The sequence below is a fragment of the Manis pentadactyla genome, chromosome 8, assembly GCF_030020395.1.
Source record: "Manis pentadactyla isolate mManPen7 chromosome 8, mManPen7.hap1, whole genome shotgun sequence".
NCBI classification, from domain to species: domain Eukaryota; kingdom Metazoa; phylum Chordata; class Mammalia; order Pholidota; family Manidae; genus Manis; species Manis pentadactyla.
Genome location: NC_080026.1, coordinates 140,050,962 through 140,062,987, shown reverse-complemented (window position 1 = coordinate 140,062,987; position 12,026 = coordinate 140,050,962). Strand labels below are relative to the sequence as shown.

Here is a 12,026-nt window from a genome sequence, read left to right as displayed (position 1 = left end):
ATGAGGCCCTGCGTGGATGGCGTCCAACATGGTGACATCAGGTCCAGCAGCCCAAGGGTGGCAGCTTGGGAGGACCGGTGCCCCTGGAGTGCAGACACCCCGGCCCCAGCAGCGCTATGCTCTCCAGTGGACACGCGGGCCCACCAGCAGCACCAGCACCCTTTTCTCCCAGAGACACGCTTTCCCCGGCCTGCAGTGTGACAGCAGGGCTGCCCCAGGGCGGGCTCCCATGGGGGCAGTGGTTGGGCGGCCCACCAACACTTCAGGGCAGATGACACATGGGCCCTTAGGCTGGGAGTTCTGAGCCTGGGCCCCGGGGTGCTTGCCCTCTGACCGCCATGCTGGGGGGTGGCTCACCCCAACCCACCCACACGCAACCTCCACCTGAGCTTCCCAGCCTCCTCACCCCATGCACCCAGCTCAAGGGAGGGAAGGGCTGGGCAGCCCCGAGAGTCCGGGGTGATGCCGGAGGTGTTGGGAGCCATGCCCTGGGGGGGTCCACCTGGACAGGAACAACAGACGCCTAGACCCCTGCTGGAGAGCATGTGCCCCGGGGAGATGGGCGCGAGGGCGCTCCCATGGAAGGAGGGCTGTGGAGGACACGGGGCCATCTCAGGGCCGGGTCTGCCACCAGGAGCACAGCCAAGCAGCTCCCCGGCGGGCTGTGGCACCCGCATGCCACAGCACAGGTGCCCCCACTCAGAGCTCCGAAGGCGTGGCCATAGGGGAGCTGTGAGGCCTCTGAGCTTCAGGGGGAGCTGCCACCAGCGCCCCGACTCTGGCCCCCCAGTTGCCATGCCACACGTGCCACGTCCAGTGCTGTGTCTACCGTGCCAGCACCCTCAGCCCTGACGGGGTGAGGCAGCCTCCTGCCCAGCCAGGTGCACAGGCCCGTGTGGTGCCCAGGGCCTCAGTGCCACATCTCACTCCTCACCGAGGGCCTGTGGCCCACTCCAGCTTCCCTTGGCTGGCCTTGCCAGAGTCCAGCCCATCAGGTGCCACCCCTCGGCCTACCCCCAAGCGGGGGTGAGTGTCCTCCTGGGCTGGGGCTAGACCCTAGGCTGAGGGAAGAGCTGGAGACAACCCTGGTCCCCAGACAAGTCCCGTGGGGCCAGTGTGCCAACTGAGCAAGACGGTGGGGAGAGGTGGGCCCGAGGCGCCTGGGCTTCTCACCCAGGGGTCCGGGTCATCGACAGAGAGCTGCGTCTGCTTGTGGAGACGATGTGGCACACTCCTGCCTGCCCACCCACGTGGGGCCTGAGGGGTGAGCGGGCTGCCCTCCCGCGGTTAAGGCACCTCCACCGGGAAGGAGCTGAGACCCACGTCATGAGGCTGCTGCAGGCCCCACCGCAGACCCCTCCAGGGCACAGGGCCTCCTGGGGCGCCCGGTCACCCTCAGGGGAGGGGCTGCAGGGGAGGGAGGCTGGGGCTCGGCCGTGACCAGGCTCTGACGCCAACTCCCGGCCCTTAGCGTTGCCCCCGTGCTCCCAGGCTGACGCTCAGAGGGACCCAGGACGCAGACACAGGGCGGTCAGGCACTGAGGCTCCCAGAGCTTCCGGCCCAGGCCGCCTCCACCCAGCAAGGAGCAGGGCTGGGCTAGGACTGGGCTGGCCAGGAGGGGAAGCTGCACGTCCTTGGCTCAGACGATGGATGAGGAAGCCGTGCCCCCGTGTGACAAGCACACCATCCGTCAAGCAGGCGGCCACGATTCCTCAGCCGGGGCTCGGGCCATAAAGCAAGTTAACGCAGCCGTGGCCTTGCTGAAAGTCGGGGCCGGTGCGGGCGGGGTGCCTCGCCGAGCAGCGGGCAGTCCTTCCTGTGGCAGAGCAGGCCCTGTCACGGGGTGGGCATGCTGCTGGCAGCCTGGTGCTGGCTCCTCGATTTCTGCAGGTGCCTCATTCACAGCCTTGCGTCCCCTCGTGATTTAATAGGAGGGAAGGGCGGTGACCACTCTGGGCCAACATGTTAATTACATGGAGTAAGAACCCCTAAAATGCACGTTATAATGTTCACTAAAGAATATCAGAACCTAAAATTAGGCGTGCAGTGTCATGGCTGCACAAAAATAACAAAACTACACAGAAATGCACTAAAACCCACAGGAATATACCAACACTTCCTGATCATCGTGTCTGAGCAGTGGGTGATCAGTAACCTTGGCACGTCCCTTAATTTCTGAGCCCCTGGCGCTGGCACTCCTGCTGGCTCCCGGGCTCCCGGGTTCTGGCTGTACCTCCCGCTGACCACCCCACCAAGGCTTTATCTCCGAAAGGAGATACCCTGGCCCGGGCACAGTGCGGCCACGGCAGTGTCCTGTGTCTGCTGGGAGGCCCTGCCGCACTCCAGGCCCAATGAACTGATTATCATCTTCCTACGTTTCTACGGAAGCTCCCTGGCCTGGAAACGATCAGAGAACATCCTGGCTGGTGTGAGACAAGCAGCGCAGGTGCCCTGAGCCCTCACCTAGGACAGCCCACGAGGGTGCCGGCCTCCCAGAAAGACAGTACCGGAGCACACAGGCAGGCAGGGTGGGACCGCTCGTGGGAACTGCGAAGACCGAACTTTGCTGGGACACGACCGCTCTGAAAAGGCCCGCAGCACGGTGGGGACGCACCTCGGGAAAGTAGTCCTGTGGGAACTTCGCCTTCTCCAGCATGGCCGTGCTCTCCAGTGTGTCCGAGTAGATCTCTTTACCAGTGACCTTCTTATACTTCTTGGCTGGAAGAGACAGCAGGAGGGTGTGAGTAACTGCATGGCCTGCCCCCGGGGCTCTGGTGCCGCCCATGGGATGTGAGGGAGGCCGGGAGGAGCCCCGAAGGGGGTGCCCACCCAGGACCCCACGGCTCACGAATCCTGCTCCCTGAGCTGAGCTCTGACATGTCGGTTCCTTGTCCCCTAGGAGCCCCCGCCTGCAGATTTACAGGGGCTAATTGGCATCCTCCGTAAAAGCTGTGAATACATTTAAGAGGGCTGTGGAATCGCCACTCACACCTTAATATGAATTTATTTAATGTCATTGATTTCCTCCCGGCATCCGCCAGCATCACTCATGTCCGGGGAGGAGCAGTTTTTATGTGAGACAGACGGGGAACGCTGGTCGGGGGCCCGGGCTGTGCCCCTCACCTTGCTACGCACAGCACGTGGGCCTCGCATGCTGCCCCCGCAGAGGGCGCGACCTGACTCCCCGTCCACCAGGCCCGGGGGTGCTTCCCCCCATGGTCAGAGGCCCTGCCCACGCCGGGATCTGCCGGACACACACGGTCATTCCTCAAGCCCCAGGGCCTGGGTGGGTGGAGGGCTGCTGGGAGGGAGCTGGGCGGCACGCACAGACCCGGATGCCGCCCAACCCCCTGCCAGGCCAGCCTGCCTCACATGGCCCCCTAGCCCCTGCCAGGAGCACCTGACTCAGAGGCCGCTCCTGGGTCTGGGGATTCCGGAACAGGCTTCGGAACCGGCGGCTGTGAGGCCAGTTTCTGGGGGGTCCCGTGAGCAGCTCCCGCTTGCAGTTCCTGGTGCACCACCTGCCCTGTGGACTTGGGACACTGGCAATGGGACAGGAGTGCAGTGTCTTGGGCAAAGCCCCAGCCCCTCCCAGCCTGGACAGTGAAGTCCAGGAGAAAGCGAAGCACAGAGGCAGCGGACTCCTTGGGGGCAGCCTGGGGTCCGGCCCAGGAGAGGTGACACAGGGAGCACAGAGCAGAGCAGTGACACGGTCCCCAAACGCAGAGCCATGCACTCTGCCCGCTGCTCCTTCGGTCCTTTCCTAAACTGTGGGGTGCAAGCATGGCATCTGTGGGTGTGTCTGGATCTGAAGCTGGTCCCCCAAAACCCTGATCAGCCAGCGTCATCACTGAAGGCCAGCAGGGGGAACGGGGACACCCTCAAAGCCAGGAGGCCTGTGCCCCAGGGCGGGTGGACACGGACTTACATAAGAAACAAGTGACCGTGAAGAAGCTGTGAGCCCATCCCTGACACCAACCACGCTGGGAAGGTGCAGCAGGTGGCGCTCACTGTGACATCTCTGCAGGGGGACAGCCTTCACCACGTGGCACCCTGCAGCCGGGGGAAGGCTCGCAGCATGCCTGCCTGGCCACAGGCCACTTCGGCTGCCCTCTCCTTCGCCAACCCTGTGGAGGGCAGGCTCGCCCCGCTGACAACCTGATGGCTCTTGTGTGGTTTCAGCCTGCACCAAGGGTTCCCTGACCCGCCACGCCCCAGTCCCTATGCCCCCCACTCCCTGGCCCACAAGGCCCGGTTCAGCATCCCCGTGTGGCCAGAGCGCTCCCCTGGGCTTCTGTGCTACTGGCACCAGGATGTCCACTGGGTGCCAAGGGGCTGGGCTACAAACACGGACAGGGGACAGCCATGGGGCACGGAGGCAGGACATGGGCAGGGGATGCGTCTGGGTCAGCCTCGTCCTGGCAGGACCCTCACAGAGCTCGTAGCACAGCCGCCGGCTGAGGCCTAAGCCTGTCTGGATGGAGGTGGCGGCGGAATCAGGAGGCAGGAGCCAGGGTGCGTCGGGAGACAGCGGCCGTGGGAGGGGGGAGCCCCAGGCACAGGGGCTGGGCCGGGAGGCCTGGAGGCGGGCGGGGCCCCAGGGCGCCAGCTCTGCTGGTGGTTCTGAGCCCTCCTGGCGCACAGGCGTGGAGCTACTGCTGTTGCCACACTGGGCGGGGCAGCCCGACACCTGGTTCTCAGACTGCGTTGACCTCCCGGAGGGGCAGCAGGAGCCTGCCCACCTGGGTGCACCGGACACGAGGGTGCCTGTCACAAGGCGAGAGGGCCGATCCACTTGCTGGTCTCTCTAGGGCCCTTGGCCAGCAGCCCTGGCTCAGTGGCAGCTTCTCCAATACCCGACAATCAAGAAACACACTCTTTCTCAAAGTCTGTCCAGGTACAGGGTTCCCTGCATCAAAGCCTGAATCATCACAGAGCCAGCCAGGAGCCCCAACTCATGAGCTGCAATGGGGTGAACACCCCAGAATGGATGCCCCTAGGATAGACACATGGACAGAGTCCCCAGGATAGACACACGGACAGGGCCCCCAGGACAGACAAACAGACAGGACCCCCCAGGACAGACAAACAGACAGGACCCCCAGGACAGCCACATGGACAGGGTCCCCAGGAGAGACACACGGACAGGACCACCAGGACATACACACAGGACAGGGTCCTCAGGACAGACATGGACAGGACGCCCAGGACAGACCACGGACAGGGCCCCCAGGACAGACACATGGGACAGGACCCCCAGGACAGACACACAGACAGCGTCCCCAGCCCTCGTGCACCCAGGTCCGTGCAGGTGCAGGAAGGCTGGCGGCGTGCTGTCGTCACAGGGTGGCAGCACAGCTCAGGGTCGCCGTTTCATGTAAATGAAGAACGGGGAGGGGGCTTGGCAGGAAGGCAATTTTGCCAGAGATGAATAGACTTTATATAAAAAAATAGACTATTTTTCAGAGCAGTTTTAGCATTATAAAAAATTGAACAGAAATCAAAGAGTTCCCATGTATCCCTCCCGCCCTCCCCACCAGCTTCCCATTATTAACGTCTTGTGTTAGTGCCACACATTTGTTACAACTGAACCAATACTAATACACTATTTTTCACTGAAGCCAATACTTTACATTAGGGTCCAATGTGTGCCGTCCTTCCGTGGGCCTGACAAATGCACAGAGTCATCCATCCACCGTTGGGTGGCACACGGAACGGTCTCACTGCCCACTGCCCCACCAGTCCCTACCCCCTCCCCTGCTGCTGTGCCACCGACTTCAGTGTCTCTGTACATTCACTGTCCCCAGTGTCACTTGCTGGCAATATACTGTACGCAGCCACTGCCATCGCCTCCATGTCTCTGTGGCTTCAGTGTCCATTTCATTTTATTGTCGAATAACATCCCATCATACGGATGCACCAATCTGTTTATCCAATCACCTGTGAAGGACATATTCTGATTTCTTCCAGTTTGGGGTGACTGATGAATAAAGATGTTATAAACACCTCTGTACAGGTTTCTGTGTGGACATAAATTTTTAACTCATTTGGGTAAATAACTGGACTATGACTGCTGGACAGTCACACTGTTCAGCTCTGTAAGAAACGCAAACCGTCTTCCGACGGGAGCGCCACGTGCACCTGCACCTGCAGTGAGTGGCGAGGGTTCCCGCTGCTCAGCGTCTCTGCCGACGCCCGCTGCTGTGAGTGTCAGGGTGGGGCTGCCAGCCGTCCCAGCAGGTGTGCGGTGGCATCTCGGCACCGCCGACTCAGACGCCCCTGACGTCTTGTTGGGTGACATTGGTGACATGTCTCGAATTCTTTGGGACATTTGTTTCTTTAACTGACTGTTCTCTTACTGTTGAGTTTTAAGAGTTCTTTGTATATTTCAGGTAATTGCCCTTTATCAATTACGGTACTTCCGAGTATTTCCTCTTGGTCTGTGCCTTCTCTTTTCATCCTCTTACAGTGTCTTGCAGAGCATAAGTTCTTTACTTTAATGAGTCTGACCTACCAACTCTTTTCTTCACGGACTGCGCTCTTGGGGTCGTGCCCAGGAGGTCGCCACTGCCTCTTAGGGGGTCTGCCAGGCGGCTGATCCCTCCTGCCTCCTCACAGATGGGCAGCTTTGTAACGATGAATCCCACTCCCTGGTTCGGGTGCTCTAGGTCTGCAAACTCTCTTCTTGGTGTGAGCACAATAAACTTCTTGAACTTTTTGACCCAAGTATTTTGGGATTTTTCCAGCTATCTTTTTTACTGATTTCTAGTTAAATTCCACTGTGGTCTGAATAGTTTCTATTCTGTTAAATTTGTTGAGGGGGTTTTGGGGACCACAATGTGGCCTGCCTTGCCGAATGCTTACGTGAACTTGACAAGACTGCGTGTCCTGTGGTTCTGAGTGACGTGGCCTACAGAGGAAAATCAGGTCTAGCTGATGGACGGTGCAGAGCTCAAGTACGTCCCCTCCACCTGTGGCTATGGACTCCCCTCTCCCCCGGCAGCCCATTTGGTCCGTGCCACAGGTATGCTGGCACTGTGCTGTCAGGGAAACACACACGAAGGGCCACTGTCCTCTTGATCCTCAGGGGACGGATGCACTCTTAGCCCCGGCAGGTCCTCTGCTCTGAAGTCTGCTCTGTCCGAGGTTACTGTGCCACTCCAGCTCTCTCTTCATCAGTGTGAGCATGGCCTATTGTTTCCATCCCTCCACTTCTAATCTTTGTGTGTGTCTGTTTTAAGTGGGTTTCTAGCAGAAAGCAGAGCTGGCTCTTGTTTGTCAACCACTCTGATGGTCTCTGTGCACTCACACCACCAACACCAAAACAGTGGCTGGCAGGCCCAGGGCGGTGCCGTCCACACACGTGCCTCCCCATTTGTTGCCTTGCTTCTGTTTCTCTGTTTCCTGCCCTCTTTCTTCCTTCTCAGGTTTAACTGGGCTTTTTTCAAGACTCCATTTTCCCTCCTCTGTTACTGCATCAACTGTACTTCACTTAAAAACCTTTAGTGGTCACCACAGTTTGCAGTATTCATTTATAGTGAATCCAAGCCCGCTTCCAAGCGTCATTCTCTCTCTCACAAGCATGCAGGGTGCTTACAACCCTCTCCCCCACCCCTGCGGCATTTCTGTTACCCCTGTTCTTGCATGCTGTCCCCTTTTTCCTTTAGCACCTTAGCATATTCATCATAGCTACCCCAAATTCCCAGTCTGACAGCTCTAAATCTATGAAACAGTCTGGTTCTGACGCACACTTTTTGTCTCCAGACAGTATTTTCATCCTCAGCAAGCCTTGTAACTCCTTGTTGAGAGCAGAACATGAACAATCTGGTGCTGTGCCTTTTGGGTGGGGCCTTGTTTTCCTGGCAAGGAGGTGGCTGCGGTTCCTGTAGGGCCGGAGGCTGATGCGTCCTCCGATGCCCTGTTCCTGTCTGGCTGCCCCGAGGCTCCTTCTCAGACAGCCTCCGCCTCACGGGCCACCCGCCCTGGGACTTCACCATGACGGTGTGCTGATGCGCGTGTGGGAAGACAAGGACCTAGAGTCCGAGGACTGGGTCCTAGTCCTGCAGCTGCCACATGCTCTGGGCTGCGGCCACTGCATGTGGCACCCCTGGGTGTGGCGGGAAGGGGGGAGGGGGCTGGAGTCGTCTATCTCCCACTGCAAGGGGCTGGGCTCTGATGCAGTGGTTTCCCTTGAGGACAGGCTGTCAAGAACAGAGTGCTCTGGGCACATTTAAAAAAACAGCTTCTCTCCCCCGGCTGCCGGAAGCACAGGGGCTTCCCCTCATCTTCACGATGAGCGGGCGGGGCTCCGGTGGTGAGCCCCGTGCTGTGGGCCTCCGCGAGGCAGGGTGCCCGGCGGGTTCTCAGGCCAGTGGCCCGGCCTCTGCACGTGGCCCACCAGCCTCGCCTCTTCCTGCCTGCCCCGCCCCAGCCGCCTGCTCCCGCTGGGCTGGGATTCTCCGGCTCTGCCCGTCTCCGCAGGGCGGGGCAGCGGTCAGCCCGTGGCCTCGCTTCTCTGAGGGGCCTAAGAAGAGTCATGTGTCTTAGTTTGTTCAGATGGGAACAGTGACCCCCAAGGTCTCCACATGCCGGACCAGAAACCAGAGCCTCTCACACCCTTTTTCATCTGTACCTTCTAGGAATCCTGAGATTTCTGACTAGGTACTTACTTGTTAAAATTCAGGCTATTTCTTCTTTAAAAGTTTATTCAAACTTTTCACAAAGCCTAGACTGCTTTTGCTGCAATTCAATTCGAGGCTTATAAGACCAATCCTTGAAAAGCAGGGGCTGCTGAGTGGGGGGGGGGGCAGTCTACCCTGCCCAAGAGCCTGGCCCTGCCCGCATGCGCCTGTGTGTGGCACAGCACCCCCAGGGCTGACACCTGCCGTCTGCCACTACTGGTGCCCTTGTCACTCACAGAGAGGCCCCGGTAAGGTTCCAGAGTCAAACGGACACGAAAGCTGCAGTAAGGAGTGAGCCACGGGCTAGCCGGTACTTCAGGGCTGATGAGAGACTAAGTAATAAGATGTGCCTGCAGAGCACTGCTTAGAAAGGGGAGAGGTCCACGCCCAAGGTCAGGGCCCCTGGGGCCTGGCTGCTGGAGCACCCCTCTCAGCGCCTCCCTCTGCCTGCCCCACACACAGCTCTGCTGCCTGAGGGCACAACGCACTCACGGCTGGTGTCTGGGACCAAGGGGAGACTGGCCTCTGGCCCACCTCCCCAGGCTTGGCTGCTACCACCAAGTCCCTTCATGGGAAAGTCAGAGGCTCGTGCTTAAACGTGTGCAAAGACTCCTCAGGCCACAGGCCTCGTGAAAAGCCATCCTGCCGCTGTGGTCTCGTCCTCGATATTGATAAAATCGCTGCTCAGGCAGTTTAGAGAGGACTGTGCTTCTCAGCTCCGTAAGAAGTGATCTGTCTCCCAAGTGAGCAAAGATAATGAATCTGAACAAAGTGACATAATTAGTTGCTCTCCTCAGTTATTACAACTTTAATGACATCTCAAATTAATGTGATCTGGCTCAATAGCCTAAGTGCTGTTCAGAAAAATTTGCACGTAACATGAAGAGATATCCAACGGGAGATAAATGCACAGACACCCCATGGACTGAAGGGAGCGGATGTCGGGATGACGCAGATCTGGGGTAAGAGGCTCAAAAGCCCCTAAGGCCCAGAGACGATGGCTGTGTCACCAGAGCACCTCAGGGTGCATCCTCCCTGCACAGACACGTGATGTGTGCCCACTGACATGGGACATTTTCCACTGCCACAGGCATGCTGGCAATGTGCTGCCCTTGCTTCCCGCCCTCCACCCTCCCACACTCACTAGGAGCGCAAAGGGGGCGGCTTCCTTCCCCTCCCGGCTCTATCGCAGCAAACCAGAGCTGCCTGCCGAGCCTTGTCCTGGGAGTGGGGGTGACAGGGGCGGGCAGTACGGGGGGATGGCTAGGGGTGGGCAGGGGAGCAGGCCAGGCTGGTCATCTCAACATCAGAGAAGCCAGAAAGCCAGGCTTTCATATGAGGTCCCTGGTGGGTGATGGCTGGCGAATGACTCAATCAAACCCAGACCCCCCGGACCTCTCAGAGGGACTGGGCGGAGGGACTGGAAAAGCCAGACCACCAGGCACGACGTCCCAGAGAATGGCCACGGACGGCACGGAGTCTTACCTTTGAAGTCAAACTGGTAGATGTTTTTTAAGGATTCATGAAGAAAGTAAAAGCTTCCCAAAGCCTGCAAAGCAAAAAGAGAATCAGGTCAGAGTCACACTGGAGACATTTTGAAGCAGTTCTGAGTAACAAATAGGAAGCTCCTTTGAAGCTGAGTAAGAATTTAAGTCACTGTAACTTAATCATAGTCACTGAGACGAGGCTTGGTCACGCATCTTCTACAAACACCTGGACACCGAGCCCACAGAGCCAAGGGCGAGGGAGGCGTTTCCTCCGACAGACGTGCGGTCCGGCATGTCTCACCTTGGCTGTGGGTGAGTGTGGGCAGAGCGGGACTGCTGCCACGTGCCTGGGCACTCAGCTCTGTCATGGGCTGCAAGGCAGGCCCACCTGCCTGTGGCTTCACTGTGCAACGGGTGGCACACATGCACACACACATACACGTGCGCACACCCAATGCACATCCATGCTCATGTACACACACATGCTTTGTTTCTGGCAGAATCATTTGCAAGTAGCTGTGACCGTGACCTCCGTGTCCGAGCACCTCCGAGTGGACTTCCTGTAAGAATATCCTCCTCCATAACAGCAGAGCTAGTATCTCCCTGAACAAAAGCAGCAGTGATGCCAGGACTGCCAATACCAAAGCCCAAATCAAGTTCCCCGAACCCCATACAAACGTCTCCTGTGCTGCCCATCAAGGGAGGGCCTGGGGCCTGGAGGGGGGCTGGCTTAAGTGCTGAAGGGCTGCTCAGTCGGTGTGGAGGGGGAAGGGCTGCGAGGGCAGGAATGAGACCCAGAGAAGTCAGGGGCTGCTGTGTTTACCCCGCCGCCTAGGGCCGCGGTGGGACTGGGGGACCGGCCGGCTCGAGGCATGCTCTGCACGGCCAGGCAGCAGGGGTGGCCGAGGCTCCGGTGACTGTGGCCTGGTCTCAGTCGGTGCCCACAACCCCCTGGAGGCCTCTGGGTAGGGATGCCTGCCACAGATGCGTGACACGGCCTCCCCCGCAGGGACCCCCAGAGGCAGAAGCGTCTGTCCACCTCCTGCTAAGGCACCAGCCATGATGGACTTGGGAATTTGCTGAGCTCACTGCAAAAGAATGTGGCCCCCACCTCCTTCCCTGGGTCAGGGCTCCTCAAAAGGCCAGTTTCAAGCCACATGCTGGGTCAGAACCATCTGCAATATTTACTTCCTTCGGTGTTTCATTGAAAAGGCATTCTAGCAACCTAAGTAGAGGAAGTCTTCCACCCTGAGAAGGAGGACCTCGGGGACAGAGTTCCGGGCAGGACTGCGCCGGCAAAGTCCACGACTCTGTCCACGTGTGCGTGTTCTCCAGCCTCTGCACAGGGACAGCCCTGCGTGGTGCTCAGGCCGACCGAGCCCCCGAGCCCTGTGGCCTCACCACGGGGGCCGTGCCCACTTCTCCCAGGAGTTTGTGGCAGATCAACTTCCATTTTTCTGATAATCCATTTGTCTGATCCCATGTTAAACGTTTCATTATGCAGGCAAAACTGAATTTACCACAGCATGAATTTTGATGGGAAATGAACTTATTTTAATAATTATAGGTTTAAAAACAATGTATTAGAATCAGTCAGTTCTTGTCTCAAAGTGTACGGGTCATTTCCCCGCATGGACTGGCCCAGGCCACACTTACCAGGACAGTCCACCCGAAGGCAGAGGCCCCGGGGCAGGTGTGAGTACACGTGGCTCGCGCCTCACACAGGGCGGACGCTGCCTCCTCCTGATGAAGGCGCAGTCGGCAGCAGACGGGTCAACTGCCAAAAGCACGGGCGCCCACCTTCGAGGACTGCTGCCCACACTGGCTATCAAGCTCTACGCCATGCAGGGACCTGCG

The 12,026-nt window shown here is 58.9% G+C and overlaps 1 protein-coding gene across 2 annotated transcripts in view; it reads right to left on the bottom strand.

Annotated features, from left to right (window-relative positions):
- INPP5A (inositol polyphosphate-5-phosphatase A) overlaps nucleotides 1-12,026 on the bottom strand; it is a 185,454-nt gene that overhangs the window by 57,571 nt on the left and 115,857 nt on the right. For both annotated transcript variants that reach the window (XM_036923441.2, XM_036923460.2), the window contains exons 5-6: nucleotides 10,168-10,231; nucleotides 2,616-2,719 (exon numbers count right to left, since the gene is read on the bottom strand). In XM_036923441.2, the coding sequence (XP_036779336.1) occupies nucleotides 2,616-2,719; nucleotides 10,168-10,231 (168 nt within the window). The remainder of the gene's footprint in view (nucleotides 1-2,615; nucleotides 2,720-10,167; nucleotides 10,232-12,026) is intronic.